Below are 19147 nucleotides of genomic sequence, written 5' to 3' on the forward strand. Positions count from 1 at the left end.
ATCCCTGCCCCCCCCCATCCAAAATAGCCTGAGTTCAGTCTATTGCCTGCCATGTCCCTTTGAATCTTCATCTGGCCTTGTTTAAAAAGCGGTCGCCACAGCATCTTGTGGCAGTGAGTCCCAGAGGCCACCTGCAGTGTGCGAAATACGTCCTTTTCATTTGTCTTAAGCCTGCTGCCTACAAAAATTTTCTGTCTCTTTCCCCCTATCTCCCAGATTTATTTCCTTACGTGGGAAGCATTTTTAAAAAAAGTTTAAATATTCAGATTCCTGCATTGAAGGGGTTGATCTAGATGACCCTTGGGGTCCCTTCCAAGTCTACAATGCTATGATTCTAAAGCAATCCTCCACCATCTAGCCTGCAGTGGAACAGTCTGGGATTCCACCATCTCACTCTGAGCAATGGGTTAAGCCAATCTTCACCCTTCAGGTGCCCTCCAGAGGGTTCGGACTACAAATCCTATCAGCCCTGGCCTGGGAATGATGGAAGTTGTAGTCCATCCAGGGGGGGGGGGCAAAGGCACTGCTAAGCCCACAGGTTCTTAGTCAGGTATGGTGAAATTGCCCTCCAGGATCTGAACCCACTGCCTTTTGTTTCCAGAGGAATGAAATCCGGATGCGCCAAACCACTCCCTTTTCTGTGGTGGTAGCCATTGACTTTGGGACCACGTCCAGCGGCTACGCCTTCAGTTTTGCCAGTGACCCAGAGGCCATCCACATGATGAGGTATGTGGCATTGCTGGGAGTAAAACTCCTGCATCACAGGGGGTTGGACTAGATGGCCCTTGGGGTCCCTTCCAACTCTACGATTCTACAAATACAAGAGGGTCAAAATGAATTCCCTGCAAGCCTCTCCCTCCATTAAACATTCACCTTCTTAAAATTCCCCTCTGTGAGGTTGAAGGGTCAGCTTTCAGGTGGCACAGAATCCAACCCCCACGGCAGGTCGCCAGGAACGGATAAGACAAGGAAAAGTTCTTACCAACTGCTTTCTATTCAATAGTCACAGAGAGAGGCTTGGGAATGCCGCCTCTTGGAATAATGGCGTTGCTCCGAGTGAGTCTCCACCCCCTCGCTCTCTCATGTGTCATTGCTACGGGTGCTGAAAAGTGCCCTCTGTCTTTGAGCTCTTTGCTCTCCTACTTTCAATGCTTGCCGGGTTCAGGGAGGGGAGGGGTCTGGAATGCTTTCTAAAGACTCTGTGTCTGTCAGCTGTGTCCCCCCCACCCCCCTCTAGTGCTTCTTCGTCCTCCTCCTCCTCTCCCATTATTTCCCAGCTTTTCCCCTCTTCTGCCTCTGAGCTGTGATCTCCCTCAAACCCCTGTTGTAATTCTGAATTGTCTTCTTCTCCTTTGGAAGGGTCAGGCTAGGGTGGTGGTCTCCATCATTCCTCCTCCTCCTCTGCCCAGTCCCTGACATGAATATTACCTGGAGGGACAACTGCCCTTCCTGCTCCCCTGCCTGTGGACGCCCCGGTTGTGCAGCAGATTGTGGACCAGTGAGGGAAGTGGACTGGGAAGGGGGAGTGCAACCTCTTTCAGTGAGTCCGTGGGCTGAATAGAGGGGCATGGGAGGGGGACACCACCCAGCTGTTGCACCTGTGGTTCCACACACCTGTTTAGGACATGGACAGGTGAACCCACTTTCTGATCCCTCCTTCCAGGAAATGGGAAGGTGGAGACCCAGGAGTAGCCCACCAGAAGACCCCCACCAGCCTCCTCCTGACTCCAGACGGCAGTTTCCACAGCTTTGGGTACACCGCCAGGGATTACTACCACGACCTGGATCCGGATGAAGCTCGCGACTGGCTGTACTTTGAGAAGTTCAAAATGAAGATCCACAGCACCAGCGTGAGTTCGGTGGCGGAAGCCTCCTTTGGGGGCCATGCAAGGCACAGTATCCCTGAATGATAGCATATGGAAGCAGTTTCAGGGCAGCCAACAAATTCCTCTCGGCCTCGAGGCTCAAAATTTGAGCTCACAAGGACTGTTTGAAGGTGGAACGGTCTAGCCCCTGGAGGTGGTGGACTCTCCTTCCTTGGAGGTTTTTAAGCAGAGGTTGGATGGTCATCCGTCAAGGGTGCTTTAGTTGCAATCCCTGCATTGCAGGGGGTTGGACTAGATGACCATTTGAGGTCTCTACAATTCTATGATTCTATTAATCTGGACACCTGCTTGCAGGCAGCCACCCTTTCTCAGGGAAATGCAGATTGCCAGGAGGAGGGCGTGCCTTTCCCACAGGCTTCTGGTCCCATGCACTGTTGAGTGTTTTCATACATAGAATAATAGAATTGTAGAGACAGAAGGGACCCCCAAGAGTCATCTAGTCCAACCCTCCTGCAATGCAGGAATCCCAGCTAAAGAATCCCGAACAGATGCTTCAAAACCTCCAGTGAAGGAGAGCAATTTGTGTAATTTGTATCCACGAGGCTCCAATCTATTCTGCTGTATTTATTTTGCAAGATGTTTGTTGCATTCTTTGTTGAGAACAATGCAGCAAAAGTGACCTTCAGTTTTCAGTCACCCACAAGCCTCTACTGGACTCTGGGTGCTCAGCCTCTCACAGCTGTTTTCTTTCTTTCTTTCTTTCTTTCCTTTCTTTCTTTCTTTCTTTCTTTCTTTCTTTCTTTCTTTCTTTCTTTCTTTCTTTCTTTCTTTCTTTCCAGAGAGAGGTGTGATGATTGGTGTCGATATCTCAAACTCTGAGCTCTCAGAGAGGACCGGGAACAAGTTAGGCAGGTTCTGATAACCCAAAGGCAGGAGTTGGTGATTCTAACCTGTTTGTGCACATCTCAGTTTTGTTAAGAATGCCATGTGAACACATTGAATTAAGCTACTTAAGAGGAAACCCGTTTGCCTTCAGGGAGATTCTGTCCGTTCCATTGGGCCATGGCACAGATGATCTCCCAGGTGATCTTCAAACTCCCATGTGCAATTTGCAGCTGATGGTCATGTTGGGATATGGATAGATGCTAAGAATGGATATATTTATTAGATACTGTCCTTCCTTCCTCGCGTTTGTGAGTTCAGCAGAATGGTATCCCTTTCCATCTTAAAAGGGAAGCTTAGATAGGCTAGTTTTCGCATTTAATTCAGGATACTTTAAAGCAGACTCGGTTCTCCTAGCATTACTCAATCTCCCCACCCCCTTAAAATAACAATCAAAACCAGGTAAAAGGACATTTACTCACTCAGAATACTTCATGAAGAGTAACAGAGCAGCTTTTTTCAGGCAGGCTAAAAAGGACAATTCGGTTACAAAGACATGCTTAAGACTATCTTAAAAATGGAGTTGCAATGTGCTTGGGAAACCTGGAAATCTGTCACGGTGGTGGTCCAGGTGGAAGCATGCAGGTGGAGAAGGGAATATTTACGAGAGGCTCAAGGGGCCTGTGGGTATCCCCTTGAGCAGGCTTCCCCAAACTGCGGCCCTCCAGATGTTTTGGCCTACAACTCCCATGATCCCTAGCTAACAGGACCAGGGGTCGGGGAAGATGGGAATTGTAGTCCAAAACATCTGGAGGGCCGAGGTTTGGGGGTGCCTGCCCTTGAGGCTAGAAGCCCTCAGGAGTCCAGGTGAGCTTTAGCAAGGGGGCAGGGCGTGTTGGTGGGAGAAGATCAGGACCCTGGTCAGTTCCCTGTGGAGAAAGCCTACAAAGGAAGAAGCAAAGGACAAGCTTGCTCCCCTGTATGTCCAAAGCCAAGGGTGGGATTTCATAGCCCTGAAGCTGAGAGGGTTTCACCATGGAAGGACCATGGCTCAGTGGTAGAGTGTTCGCCTTACAAGCAAAAGGTTCCCGGGTTCAATCCCTGGCATCTCCCATAGGGTTAGAGGAGACTCCTGCCTGCTGCCACTACTGAGCTAGATAGGCCACTGGTCTGGACCTGGCATAAGGCAGCTTCCTGTGTTTTGCCATGTTCACCCCACTGCTACCAAGGAAAGCTGTTGCATCCCGATTTTCAGGTGTGAGCTCTGGCAGAGCTGGGGAGCCCCCATTTCCCTGGGGTTTCCAGTGATACCCTGCGGGGTGCTTCCCTCTGCCCACCTTGGGGGGTTCTTAGGAGGAGAACAGGACGACTTCTGGGGGTGCAGTATAAACCAGCAAAAGTAGGTCTGGAGCTCTCCAGATACCTGTGGGAATCTCCATCAAGGCAGGTATTCCTGGGCTCTCTCCAGATGTGAGTCCTGCCCCCCAATCTTCCTCCTCACCTGTGTTCTGGGGCCAGAATGCTTGACCAAGACGGTGGGGGGGCTATTGAATGAACTGAGGGCAATCCATCTTTGTTTCCCTCCTCTTTTGCTAGGACTTAACCATGAAAACCGAACTGGAAGCAGTGAACGGGAAGAAGGTGCAGGCTCTGCAGGTCTTTGCCCATGCTCTCCACTTCTTTAAGCGACAAGCACTGCAGGTAAGGGAAAGGGGGGGGGAGAGACACCCCGAGGTGCATGTCCGTCATGCAGAGAAGTCACACAGAGGCAAAATTTGGCCGGGCATGAAATAACTTTCTGCAGTTGTCTGGAGAAGGCATTTGACTGGCTGGCGTTTCTCCTCCACCGTAACAATTTGTTATAGTCTCCTTTTTTGCCTCTCCCACAGTTTCTTCCCCATTCAGAGACCCTCCCTTTGCTAATATTTCTTCTTCGCAGACTTGGGGCCCCTGTAGGGGCCTTCTGCAACATGTCACTGACGCAATTTGAGGTGGGTTTATACACCAGACATAATATAATAATAATAATAATAATAATAATAATAATAATAATAATAATAATAATAATATTTATACCCCGCCCATCTGGCTGTGTTCCACCAGCCACTCTGGGCGGCTTCCAACAAAACATTAAAAATACAGAAATCAAACATTAAAAGCTTCCCTAAACAGGGCTGCCTTGAGATGCCTTCTAAAGGTCTGGTAATTGTTGTTCTCTTTGACCTCTGGTGGGAGGGCATTCCACAGGGTGGGTGCCACCACCGAAAAGGCCCTCTGCCTGGTTCCCTGTAACTTGGCTTCTCGTAGCGAGGGAACCGCCAGAAGGCCCTCGGTACTGGACCTCAGTGTCCGGGCAGAATGATGGGGGTGGAGATGCTCCTTCAGGTATACTGGACCGAGGCCGTTTAGGGCTTTAAAGGTCAACACCAACACTTTGAATTGTGCTCGGAAACGTACTGGGAGCCAATGTAGGTCTTTCAGGACTGGTGTTATGTGGTCTCGGCTGCCGCATTCTGGGTTAGTTGTAGTTTCCGGGTCACCTTCAAAGGTAGCCCCACGTAGAGTGCATTGCAGTAGTCCAGACATCATTCTGCTTTAATAGTTCTTCTGCAATGCTTCCCCCAATGTTATTGCACTGTTGCCCTCTGGAGGGGCATGCATGCCCTATATTGCAGCTCACCCCCCAACTGCCTGTGTGCTGCAATTAGGCTTGGGAAAAGCCCGTTGTTGCAATAGAAAGCTTCTTTTCCATTCCAATGCAAGCAGGGAACAGCAAGGTGAGGGAGAGACACTGTGGGATGAATTTGCAGGGCCCCGGTGCATGGACACACACACACACACACACACACACACACACACACACACACACACCCTTGGGACCAGAGTAACCTAAAGAGCCACCTTCTCCCCTGAAAGCTTGCCTGATCACGAAGCTCAATCAGCTACACAGGGCCTTCTCCAAGCTGAGGTAGGTGCCAACCAGAGAAGCAGCCTTTTCAGTGATGGCCCCACATCTCCAACATCTCCCTCTCCAAACAGATTTGGGAGGTATCCACAATGTGGCAATTTCCAGGGCTGGTGCAGCACAGAGGAGTGACTGGATTCAGGCAGTACCAGGGAGAGGTGGGCGGAGAAGAGAGAAGAATTGGTGTTTGGATGTTGCAGCAGGGCCTTGAAGGCGGTGGCCCAAATTGTGTGGAGGAGGCAGCATTTGGGCTCCACTACTTCAGGCAGCAAAATATCATGGGCTGGCCTGGGACATGGCAACTTGCAGCTACCTTGCAACTATCTGCATTCCTTCCAGTTAGAAGTAGCAGTGAATAAGTTTGCCTACGGTTCCTACGGTTGCTCCCTTCTCCCTCCGTTTCTTGGAGCCAGAGGAGAGTCAGTGCCTCCTGCTTTGTTCCCTGTGACTTGCAGGAACTCAAGGACCAGTGCCCAGCCTTGCCAGAGAAAGATGCCATCCGGTGGGTGATCACTGTGCCGGCCATCTGGAAACAGCCTGCCAAGCAGTTCATGAGGGAGGCTGCCTACCTGGTGAGTGAAAACGCTAATGCTATTCTAGGCTGTATCAATGGAAGTATAGAGTCCCAATCAAGGGAAGTCATGTTGTTGTTGTTGTTGTTGTTTAGTCGATAGTCGTGTCCGACTCTTCGTGACCCCATGGACCAGACCACGCCAGGCACTCCTGTCTTGCACTGCCTCCCACAGTTTGGTCAAACTCATGTTCGTAGCTTCAAGAACACTGCCCAACCATCTCATACTCTGTCGTCCCCTTCTCCTTGTGCCCTCAATCTTTCCCAACATCAGGGTCTTTTCCAAGGATTCTTCTCTTCTCATGAGGTGGCCAAAGTATTGGAGCCTCAGCTTCAGGATCTGTCCTTCCAGTGAGCACTCAGGGCTGATTTCCTTCAGAATGGATAGGTTTGATCTTCTTGCAGTCCATGGGACTCTCAAGAGTCTCCTCCAGCACCATAATTCAAAAGCAGCAATTCTTCGGAGATCAGCCTTCTTTATGGTCCAGCTCTCCAGCTCTCCACTTCCATACATCACTACTGGGAAAACCAGCCCCTTCATGGATCAATGCCTTGTCGTGGCGAAGGGGCTTGAATAACTTAGAGAAGCTATGAGCTATGCCATGCAGGGCCACCTAAGATGGACAGGTCATAGTGGAGAGTTTTGACTAAACGTGATCCACCTGGAGAAGGAACTGGCAAGCCACTCCAGTATCCCTGCCAAGAAAACTCCATGAACAAAGACAACAGGGAAGTCATAGTCCTACTCTAATCTGCCTTGGTCAGACCACAGCTGGAGTCCAGTGTCCAGTTCTGGGCACCACAATTTGAGAAGGATGTTGACGAGCTGGAAGGTGTGCAGAGGAGAGCGACCAAGATGATCAAGGGTCTAGAAACCAAGCCTTATGAGGAATGGTTGAAGGAGCTGGGTACATTTAGGCTGGAATAGAGGAGACTGCGAGAAGTTAGGATAGCCATCTTCACATATCTAAAGGAAGATGGAGCAAGCTTGTTTTCTCCTGCTCTGCAGGGTAGGACATGAACCAATGGCTTCAAGTTACAAGAAAGGGGATTCCGAGTAAACATTAGGAAGAAATTTCTGATGGGAAGAGCGGTTCAAGAGTGGAGCGGACTACCTTGGAAGGTGGCGGACTCTCCTTCCTTGGAGGTTTTAAAACAGAGGTTGGATGGCCTTGAATGCTTTGGTTGAGATTCCTGTATTGCAAGGGGTTGGACTAGATGACTCTTGAGGTCCCTTTCAATACTACTGCTCTATGATTCTCCTGGCAGAACTAGAATGATTCTTATTAAAATAAGAAATACAGTATAATGTTTTTGGTATCCGATGAAAACAAAGAAAGTAATACAGTAATCTGGAACTTTGTGTGAAGAAAGAATAGAAATAATAATACAATGAGTCTAATCAGAAGACAAATGTGTTTGTTTGTTTGTTTGTTTGTTTCCCTTTCTTCTAATTCTTTCTTCTTTCCATTTCTACCTTCTTCTTTTTCTTTTCTTTTTTGGTCTTTTTCATTTTCTTTTTGATCTGCTAAGAAAGAGACAAAGAGATAAAAGTTAAATATGAAAAATTGAGCACGTTAAAGTGATGTTCTGTAATTTTTCAGTTACTGTTAAAGATGGTCCATTGTAATGAACTGATGTAGGAGATATTGTGGATTTTTTGTTATTGTTGAATCTTAAATAAAGTATTTAAAAAAAAAAACATTTGCATCATATGGGATATTAGCTATCTGTGGTCCTCTGTAATTTACACAGACAAAACCCCAAGTCGAAATAAATAAAAAAATAAAATAAATTGTCCAGTAGTACCTTAGAGACCAACTAAGTTTGTACTGGGTATAAACTTTCGTGTGCATGCACACTTCTTCAGATACACTTAAACAGAAGTCACCAGACCTTATATATGGGTGGGATTTTTCTCAGGAGGGTAGTGGGAGATGGGTGATTGACTCAATGGGTATGGTAAACCTGTTGGTTAACGACTGCAATTAGTCCTACAGGAAAAAGCAAGGGATAGTATGCAGATGACAAAAAATAGCTTTAGCATATGCAATGAGACAAGAGCTCTCCATAGTTTTCAGTTTAGTAAAGGTAAAGGTAAAGGACTCCAACAGTTGTCCAGTCGCGAACGACTCTGGAGTTGCGGGGCTCATCTCACTTTACTGGCTGAGGGAGCCGATGTTTGTCCACAGACAGTTTTCCAGGGTCATGTGGCCAGCATGATAAAGCCGCTTCTGGTGAACCAGAGCAGTGCATGGAAACGCCGTTTACCTTCCCTCCGGAGCGGTACCTATTTATCTACTTGCACTTTGACGTGCTTTCAGACTGCTAGGTGGGCAGGAGCTGGGACCGAACAACAGGAGCTCACCCCGTCGCAGGGATTCGAACCGCCGACCTTCTGATCGGCAAGCCCTAGGCTCAGTGGTTTAACCCACAGCACCACTTGCGCCCCTTTTCAGTTTAGTAATAAGTTGTAATTCAGCAACTTCTCTTTCAAGTCTATTTCTGAAATTCTTTTGTAATAAGACAGCTGCTTTCAGATCCTGTATGCCCTGGGAAACTGAAGTGTTCTCCTACTGGCTTCTCTGTCTTGTGATTCCTGATGTCACATTTATGTCCATTTATCCTTTGGCATAGGGTTTGGCCTATTTGTATATAGAGAGCTGAAAGGCACTGTTGGCATTTACGATGTTAGAAGATGAGCAATTAAATAGTCCTGAGATGGTATGTTGGATGTTGTTGGGGCCAGTAATGGTGTTGTCCGGGTGTATGTGGCAGCAAAGTTGGCATCTGGGTTTATTGCAGGCTCTGGTACCAGTGTTCGTGTTAAGTCTGGTGGTTGTATTATTGTGGGTGAGGAGCTGTTTAAGATTGGGTGGCTGTCTGTAGGCAATGAAAGGTCTTCCTCCCAGAGCTTGAGAAAGGGAGCTGTCATTGTCTAGGAAATCTCTGATGATGCATTGAACTGTTTTAACTTGGAAGCTGTATGTGATTACTAGTGGTGTTCTGTTATTTTCTCTTTGGGGTCTGTCTTGCAGCAAGACCAAGTGTTTCAGGTCAGGAGTCTGGCGTTCACACAATAAATTCAGAACGTCAAATGCCTGCGAGACTCACGCCCCCACCCCCTCTGTGGTTTTGCCTGCCAATGAGCTGTGTTTTCTTTCTTTTTTAAAAAAATATGGTTTTCAGTTATATACGGTACATTTCGATAGTTTTACAGTCATTTCAACATTTCAAAACTTGACGTCCTTCCTCCTCTTTCTGCGGTTCCTTTAATTTATTTTTATCATTTCCTGCATATTCTAAATCTACTTAAGTTATTCTTTTATTAATCTACTTTAATTATATACTCTTGTAAAACTGCAGGTTGTTACAATAATCCTGCCAATTTAAAATTTGTTTGTAGATATTCAATAAATCATTCCCATTCTTTTATAAAAAGCTTGTTATCTTGATTTCTTATTTTTCCGGTAAGTTTCACCATTTCTGCATATTCCATAAGTTTTTGCATCCATTCTTCTTTCGTTAGGACTTCTTCTTCTTTCCAGTTTTGGGCAAATAACATTCTTGCTGCTGTAATATGCTCCAACTCAGACCCTCCAAGTGTCCCTATTTTCCAGGAACGTCCCTGATCTACATACGCTGTCCCAGTTTCTGATATTATCTTGGAATGTCCCCCTTTTCCTTAGGATGTCCCTATTTTCATTGGAGAAATGTTGGAAGGTATGGAGTTATCAGGAACACACACACACACCCCGAGCCATCTGAAGGCAGCTGTGTTTAGGGAAGGTTTTTTTAAATGTTTTATTATCTTTTTATATATGTTGGAATTTGCCCAGAGTGGCTGGAGCAACCCAGTCAGATGGAAGGGGTAAAAATAGTAAAACTACTGTTATGGAATGTTGTTGTTTAGTTGTTTAGTCATGTGTGTCTGACTCTTCGTGGCCCCATGGACCATAGCACGCCAGGCACTCCTGTCTTGCACTGCCTCCCGCAGTTTGGTCAGACTCATGTTCGTAGCTTCGAGAACACTGTCCAACCACCTCGTCCTCTGTCGTCCCCTTCTCCTAGTGCCCTCCATCTTTCCCAACATCAGGGTCTTTTCCAGGGAGTCTTCTCTTCTCATGAGGTGGCCAAAGTATTGGAGCCTCAGCTTCAGGATCTGTCCTTCCAGTGAGCACTCAGGGCTGATTTCCTTCAGAATGGATAGGTTTGATCTTCTTGAAGTCCATGGGACTCTCAAGAGTCTCCTCCAGCACCATAATTCAAAAGCATCAATTCTTCGGCGATCAGCCTTCTTTATGGTCCAGCTCTCACTTCCATACATCACTACTGGGGAAAACATAGCTTTAACTATATGGACCTTTGTCGGCAAGGTGATGTCTCTGCTTTTTAAGATGCTGTCTAGGTTTGTCTTGTTATGGAATAGGACGTCCCTATTTTCACCAGAGAAATGTTGGAGGGCATGCAAACTGCCTTGCCCTAGTGAATTCTGCACTGCATATTTCTATGGATGGTTTTTAGTCACTCCACCAGGAGTGGCTGTTGTCACGGGGTCTCCAGAGAGATTTTTGGGCCGTCTTCTGCAATGACTCCTTCCTCCCAGTGACGTCCTTTCTCTTCCTTCCTCCAGGCTGGGCTGGTTCCTTCGGAAAACCCCGAGCAGCTCCTGATCGCGCTCGAGCCGGAAGCGGCCTCCATCTACTGCCGCAAGCTCCGCCTCAACCAGCTGATCGACCTGAGCTACAAGCCCCAAGCCAACGGACTCATGTCGGATCTGCCCATCGATTCCAGCTTCAGGCAGGGTAAGGTGGGATCCTGAGCTCCCATGGGAGCGAGCAAAATGGCAGGTCACAGGACACGGCTGATGGGCCATGCCAGACCCGGAGTACCTGGATTTTAGGGAGCTGCTGCTACTGAATCAGACCCATCTACACAGATGGCCTTTGGGTGGCTTTGAAAAAGGACTTGTGGAGGTCAAATTGGTTGGTGTCCTAGGCATACCTGCCAAGTTGCTGTCGGAAGTAGCAGACCAGAAGTAGCGCTGCCGCCATTTTGGAACTGGGCAGAGCATGCTCAGAAGTGACTTTTGATACTGCTTTGCCCAGTTCCAAAATGGCCGCCACGCCAGAAGTCGCACTGCAGCCATTTTGGAACTGGGCAGAGCAGCATCAAAAGTCGCTTCTGACCATGCTCCGCCCAGTTCCAAAATGGTCGCTGCACCAGAATAAACCGGGGGGAAACAAAAAAATCCATTTTTTCAGCTAGGAACAGCTGGAAAAACGGGGATTTCCCGGGGAATACGGGAGACTTGGCAACTATGCCTCTAGGTAGGCCAACCCTCTGCAATGCAGGAATCTCAGCTCAAGCATCCATGGCAGATGGCCACCCAACCTCTGTTTAAAAACCTCCAAGCATGGAGAGTCCACAACCTCCAGAAATTATGGCTATCGTACCTCCTCTCATCCAGGCTAGAAAATACCCAGCTCCTTATGTTGTGCTTACAGAAATATTGTAAACAAATGAGCTCACTAGCAGGATTTGACTAAACACTTACAATTAATAATAATAATAATTCATTTATACCCCGCCCTCCCCAGTCAAAACCAGGCTCAGGGCGGCTAACACCAATAAAATTACAATAAGACATAAAAGAAAAGAAAACAATGAATTAAAATACAGATTAAAATACAATATTAAAATTTAAAATTTAAAATGCAGCCTCATTTTAAGTAGTCCATAAATCCAAACCATGAGGGAGGAAAACACAGGGGTCAGACTAAGTCCAACCCAAAGGCCAGGCGGAACAGCTGTCTTGCTGGCCCTGTGGAAAGATGACAAATCCCGCAGGGCCCTGGTCTCCTGTGAAAGAGCGCTCCACCAAGTTGGGGCCAATACTGAAAAGGCCCTGGCCCTAGTTGAGGCCAATCTAGCCACCTTACGGCTCCTGATCTCTAGAATATTGTTGTTTGTGGACCTTAAGGTCCTCCGCGGGGCATACCAGGAGAGGCGGTCCTGTAGGTACAAAGCCGAACAGAATAAAGAAAGGACCTAATTTAGAGAATACAGCACTAAGGTATAACCCAAAAACAGGGAAATTATTACGCAACAAACCAGAAGAGGAAGCTGAGGGAAGTCAGAGGGGGGTATTTGGGCTTGGGTTTATATCTGAGATGATATTCTTGTGATGAAGATAAAAATTTTAAAACCAATAAAAACTATTTAAAAAATAAAAGAAACTACCCAGCTCTTTCGACTGTTCCTCATCAGGCTCCATTGCCAGACCCCTGATCATGTTGGTCCACCCTCCTTTGCACACATTCCAGTTTGCCAACATCCTCCTTAAATTATGGTGACCTGTGCTTAATGCAGATTGTGACCCTTTTAGCCTCCCTCAATTCCCCCTCGTCTGTGCGGCACCCTCTGGTAGCACTAGGCCATTGGGCCACTGGTTGCATAGGGATGAGAAAGTGTGGGGCGGCAGTAGCTGGGGGAATTAAAAGGAAGCAGAATCCACATGAAGCCGAGGTGAGATGAGCTGATACCTATGAGGTCAGTTGCCTTTGCAATATCTTGTGGCAGTGAGTTCCGCAGGTGGTGTGTGCATCTTCTACCCAGCTCCACCCAGTTTTCCCTCTTGGGCGGCGTATTCTTTGACGGAGCCGTTTTAAAAACAGTAAGAAAAGGGGGAAAGCATCAGAAGACAGTGGTTCGAATTAAGGTTTCCACACATCTGGTCTTCATTTGATTTTATTAGCAGAACAAACCACAGTTAATAAAGAGCCTGTCTCACTGCAAACAGCTTGGCGGAGTCTTCTGCAGCTCTGCCTGTAGGAAGGAGAGTTGAGGGAGCCTTTCTTGAGTCCACCAGCAAGTGTAACACCTGAAGTTTCCAGGATCTGAACCACAGTGCTCCTCTCCTTCTAAGCAGAAGTTACTCATAGAATCACAGAGTTGGAAGAGACCACAAGGGCCATCCAGTCCAACCCCCTGCCAAGCAGGAAACACCATCAAAGCATTCTTGACATATGCCTGTCAAATCCTCTCTCAGATCAACAGTCTTGGGGCCCTTTCTAAACACAAAACCTGGTCTGTCACACAAAGCAAAGGCACTCTGCACATGCTCAGGAAGGGAATATTGTGCATACGATTACTAAAACCCAGTATGGGCTTCTCAAAAACAAGTCATGCCCCACACATCTCATTTCTAGTTACAAGCTTGGTGGATCAGGGGAATGCTGTGGGCGTAGTGTATCTTGACTTCAGTAAGACTTTTGACAAAGCCCCCAGTTATATTCTTGCAAGGACAGAATCACACAGAGGACAGAATCCGACTTCAAAATGACCTTAACAGATTAGAGAACTGGGCCAAAGCAAACAAGATGAATTTTAACAGTGAGAAATGTAAAGTACTACACTTGGGCAAATAAAATGAAAGGCACAAATACAGGATGGGAGACACCTGGCTTGAGAGCAGTACATGTGAAAAGGATCTAGGAGTCCTGGTAGACCACAAACTTGACATGAGTCAGCAGTGTGATGCAGCAGCTAAAAAAGCCAATGCAATTCTGGGCTGCATCAATAGGAGTATAGCATCTAGATCAAGGGAAGTAATAGTACCACTGTATTCTGCTCTGGTCAGACCTCACCTGGATTACTGTGTCCAGTTCTGGGCACCACAGTTCAAGAAAGATACTGACAAGCTGGAACGTGTCCAGAAGAGGGCAACCAAAAGGGTCAAAGGCCTGGAAACAATGCCTTATGAGGAACGGCTTAGGGAGCTGGGTATGTTTAGCCTGGAGAAGAGAAGGTTAAGGGGTGATATGATAGCCATGTTCAAATATATAAAAGGATGTCATATAGAGGAGGGAGAAAGGTTGTTTTCTGCTGCTCCAGAGAAGCGGACACAGAGCAATGGATTCAAACTACAAGAAAGAAGATTCCACCTCAACATTAGGAAGAACTTCCTGACAGTAAGAGCTGTTCGGCAGTGGAATTTGCTGCCAAGGGGTGTGGTGGAGTCTCCTTCTTTGGAGGTCTTTAAGCGGAGGCTTGACAGCCATCTGTCAGGAATGCTTTGATGGTGTTTCCGGCTTGACGGGGTTGGACTGGATGGCCCTTGTGGTCTCTTCCAGCTCTATGATTCTAAGGAAGCTGGAAGTTTTTAAGCAGAGGTTGGATGGTCATTTGTCATGGATGCTTTAGTGGAGATTCCTGCCTTGCAGGGGGTTGGACTAGATGACCCTCGGGGGTCCCTTCGAACTTTATGATTCTAGGATTCATTTATCATTACATTTATATCCTGCCTTTCTTCCAAGGAGCTAAAGGTGGTATATGTACCCTATGCTAGCCTAACAACAACCCTGTAGGGTAGGCTGGGGTGAGAGACGGCCCAAGATCACCAAGTGGGGATTTGAACACTGGTCTCCACTAGCTTAGACTCTAACCCACTGCTTCCCAAATTAGTGCCACCTTGCTGGGGGGGCAGTGAGATTCCCTAGTGGGGCTCAACAAGCCAAGCACTGGAGGTGCAAATAGCAACCAGACTTTGAAAAGCTGGTCTCTCAGTTTTGTTGAATCAATTAAAATATATTGTTTTAACTGGACTTCGAACAAATGTGGAATTAATTGCCACTGCTTTGAATTTTCATGTGTTATCTTCCTCCATGGGTTGTGCAAACCGCTGTTCTGAGCAAGGAGGCACTGGGGCTGACTTTATGGAACCAAACGGGGTTGTGGCCCAGAGCACTGATCTAGCCGCTACACTACACTTTGTACGTGTTCAGAGGCACTGCGCCCAAAGGGCCAGAACTGTTGAAAGCCAAAGCTAAGCCCTGACTAGGTGTGAGCAGAGGCAAAACATCCGAGTTTCTTTTTGTCGCTCAGAATGAGTGGTTAGGCGACACACCTTCTGAGTTCAGGGGGATTTTGGTTTTCGAAGGCTCTCTTCTCCAAGAGTGACTCAGAGGTGCTAATCTGAAGGCTGCTTTTACATCTGTGCATGCTTGTGCCAGATGCAAGACCCGTAATTCTAAAGAAAGGCTTCTGTCTTGAAGCCAAGGGAGGGAAGCCGGAAGCCAGGAGACTCTCAAGAGGGAAGTTGTGGGGAAATGGCCTGTTTCCTGAAACCTTGGCCAGGTCAGGGAGTTTCCCTGCATCTGTTCAGCCTGGGGGGGGGGGAGGCTAACTGTCCTCAGCCCCACCACAGACCATCCAGCCTGTGCTGCTGAACATTGCTCCTGGACATCTCGGGGGCATCCCCAATCTCCCCATTTTCTTGCCCAAACGATTTTTGCAGAAGAAACTCAGATATTGAGTCTCTCCCTCATTTATTAAGGGTGTTAGCTGTGTTTTCCTGCATTGCAGGGGGTTGGACTAGATGACTCTTGGGGGCCCCTTCCATTTCTACAGTTCCATGTAGTGCTTTTTTCTGGTGGGGGTTATGCAGGGGTACACATACCCCTAAACATTTTTGTACTTTTGTCCATTTACTGTATTTATTACCCCCGATTTGAATTATAAAATGGTAGTTTTCTTGAGTCAAAATGAGAATACCCCTAAACATTTATTTCAAGGAAAAAAGCACTGGTTCTATGATTCTAAGCCCGAGAGGTTTCTGGAGGCAACAATACCCCTTTCCGACTCTAGACTTCTAGGACGCTTTGGACCCCTGGGGTTACAGCTAAGCTGAATGGTGTGAAATGCCAGCCCAAGTGTCCGGTTAAAACCATACCTGGACACACGCTGGGTTTTCTTTCAGCTTTTAATGATTGTTTACCTTCAACTAGCTCCTCCACCGAAGAGTTCAGTGTGATCTAGAAGCTTGCGTCTTGTATTTTCCTCTACAACTAGTCCAACTGAAACCCACTAGGTGGGCCAGCTACTCACTCTCAGCCCAACCTACCTCGCAGGGTTGTTTTGAGGATGACACGGGCCACCTTGTGCTGCTTGGAGGAATGGCCGGGTGTCAATGTTCACGTTAAAATAATAATGAAATAAAATAAGGAGCAGGATAGCCCAGCTACTTAGAGTGTGGTGCTGATAATGCCAGGATTGCAGGTTCAGTCCCCGTGTGGGACATATTCCTGCATTGCAGGGGGTTGGATTAGCAGGGGTGTCAAACTCAAATTCATCGGGGGCCGCATCAGCAGTTTGGTCACCCTCAAAGGGCCAGTTGTATCTATAGGACTATGTGTCCACTCTTTATTATCATAAATTATTGTCACTGCATTCAATTATTACTGTTTTTGTAATAATGTAAGTAATAACTAACATAGTCAGAATAATGGCAAGTAGATATTCAAATGTACAATTATTGTACAATTTATTGAAAAATGATTTTTGGTAACTGCACTGGGTGGTGGAGGCTCGCTAGGGTTTCATGCAGGAGCTTTGCAGAGCTACTGGTACCTGGAGATGCTGGGGTCCTTCTGCATGCAGGACAGATGTTCTGCCAGTGAGCCACCACCCTTCACCAAAGGGACTGGCTGAGGTTGACTCACTGGAGCTGCTCTCCTGGTTCCAGGGTTTAAGGGCCAGAAGTATAAAGCAGCATCCTATGTTTCTGAGGAGAGAGAGAGGGAGGGGAGGGGAGAGGAGGGGAGGGAGGAAGGAAGGAAGGAAGGAAGAAAAGAGGGAGTGGGAGGGAGAGAGGAAGGAAGGAAAGAGGGGAGAGAAAGAAGAGTAGGAAATAAGGAAGGGTATAAAGAAGGAAAGAAAAAGAAAGAGGGAGAGAAAGAAAGATGGGAAGGATGGAAGGAAGAAAGGAAGAAAGGAAGGAAGTAAGGAAGAAAGAAAGAAAGAAAGAAAGAAAGAAAGAAAGAAAGAAAGAAAGAAAGAAAGAAAGAAAGAAAAGAGGGAGCAGGAGGGAGAGAGGAAGGAAAGAGGGGAGAGAAAAAAGAGTAGGAAAGAAGGAAGGGAATAAAGAAGGAAAGAAAAAGAAAGAGGGAGAGAAGACAGAGATAAAGAAGGAAGGAAGGAGAGGGAAAGAAAGAATAAGAACGAGAGAGAGGAAGAAAGAAAGGGAAGGGGGGGGTCGCCGCCTTGATTCAGCGCCAGAAAAGAGCGCGAAGGGACCCAGGGGCAAAAAGCATTTCCCGTGCAGCGTGAGGCAGCGGGTGTCAGTTTTAGGAGACGTGCGTAAAGCCTCAGAGTTGCACGTTCGTGAGGCTGAGCCGCTGCTGAGCTCACGTTCATGAGGCTGAGCAGGAGGAGGAGGTGAGGCAAGAGGAGAAGGCGGCGGCTTGCCGGGTCGGTGCCCGGCAGCGCCGTACGGAGAATCCCGAGCCTCTGGGACGCAGCAGTGCTCTGTAGCACTTTGAATCCTCCTCCTCCACGCGGCGCTGCTGGGTGCTTTGTCTGTGGTTCAGCAGCAGCAGCAGCAGCAGTTTCCAGGTGCCAAGCCGTGGCAGGAGGAGGAGGATTCAAAGTGCTACAGAGCACTGCTGCATCACAGAGGCTCGGGACTCTCCGTGCGGCGCTGCTGGGGGCAAGCTGCCTCCTCCTTCTCCTGTGACGCAGCGCTGCTCCGGCTGCCTTTCTACCCCCCCCCAGGCCCCAACTGTTTGTCGGCGCTTTGTCGGCGCGGTGCTTCAGCAGCAAGGTCCCGCTGCTGGGTCCTGCTGGCTGGGGCGCTCGGCGGGCCACACGACAAGGTCTGGCGGGCCGGATTTGGCCCGCGGACCTTGTGTTTGACACCCGTGGATTAGATGATCCTCAGGGTCCATTCTATGATTCTAAAACAAAACAATGGATTATTCCATTTTGTGTGTGTGTGTGTGTGTGTGTGTTTCCCCCCATCTTGCTGCTGCCTCACTTTCCAATTCGTCTCCTTGCAGCCCGAGAACAACTTCGCCGTTCCAGACACAGCCGGACCTTCCTGGTGGAGTCCGGGATGGGGGAGCTCTGGTCTGAAATGCAGACAGGTAGGAAGAGCCATTGCGGCAAGTCGAGGAAATTGACTGATTTCTTAAAGAAGAATTCACAAGTCAGCTGGGATGTGCGTGTGTTTGTGGAGGGAAATATTCTGCTGTTTGCAGGACTGATGGATTGATTACAGTGGTACCTTGGTTTACAACATTAACCCATTCCAGAAGTCTAGTCTCAAACCAATGCGGACTTAAACCAAGGCATGCTTTCCCATAGAAAGTAATGGAAAATGGATTGATCCGTTCCAGACGATGAAAAGCAACAACTAAAACATAATTTTACTATCTAACCAGACCATTGATCCATAAAATGAAAGCAATAATCAATATACTGTACTTAAAAAATAAATAAAACAGTATTGTAGATGGCAAAAATGAAAATATTTTTTTTTCTTACCTGCACTGATAGTCATTGCTTGGATGGGGGGCTTTTATCCATTTCCGCAGTCACTCACTCACTCATAAAACGAAAAATAATCCACAAACACAAAAATGAAAAAGCCACACAAACAAAAACGCAAAAAATAGCAAAAACAAAAGCACCAAATATCACCTCAGAACACAACAATCAGAAACGGAAGGGTTTAATTATGATTTTGGGGGGGGGGGACTCAGATGAGAGGCGCAAGGGCAGAAGCGGTAGGCGAAAGGCTTAAATTACATTTCTATCTATCTATCTATCTATCTATCTATCTATCTATCTATCTATCTATCATCTAATTGATTTTATAAAACAAAACATACAAAGAAAACACAAGGAACATACAAAAACAAATTGCAAACACTACATTAAAAAATATAAAAAACAATCTTCTATCATAAAATCTATCATTTGTCGACTTCCTCCACTCCTTCCCAACTGCGTTTCAATATCTTACTTCCTTAGTACTTTCCATATCTTGATTCCAATCTTTTTACTACTTCTCTAAACATATCATTACTCTTAATAACTTGGCAATATAATAAATCTCTTCTT

General features: G+C 47.1%; 1 protein-coding gene across 1 annotated transcript in view; it reads left to right on the forward strand.

Annotated features, from left to right (window-relative positions):
• Window positions 1–19147, forward strand: part of HSPA12B (heat shock protein family A (Hsp70) member 12B) — a 46678-nt gene that overhangs the window by 17658 nt on the left and 9873 nt on the right. The window contains exons 4-9 of the mRNA XM_035103691.2: window positions 602–726; window positions 1664–1850; window positions 4305–4409; window positions 6129–6245; window positions 10878–11049; window positions 18082–18168. Of these exons, the coding sequence (XP_034959582.1) occupies window positions 602–726; window positions 1664–1850; window positions 4305–4409; window positions 6129–6245; window positions 10878–11049; window positions 18082–18168 (793 nt within the window). The remainder of the gene's footprint in view (window positions 1–601; window positions 727–1663; window positions 1851–4304; window positions 4410–6128; window positions 6246–10877; window positions 11050–18081; window positions 18169–19147) is intronic.

This window comes from Zootoca vivipara, chromosome 9 (genome assembly GCF_963506605.1).
Source record: "Zootoca vivipara chromosome 9, rZooViv1.1, whole genome shotgun sequence".
NCBI classification, from domain to species: domain Eukaryota; kingdom Metazoa; phylum Chordata; class Lepidosauria; order Squamata; family Lacertidae; genus Zootoca; species Zootoca vivipara.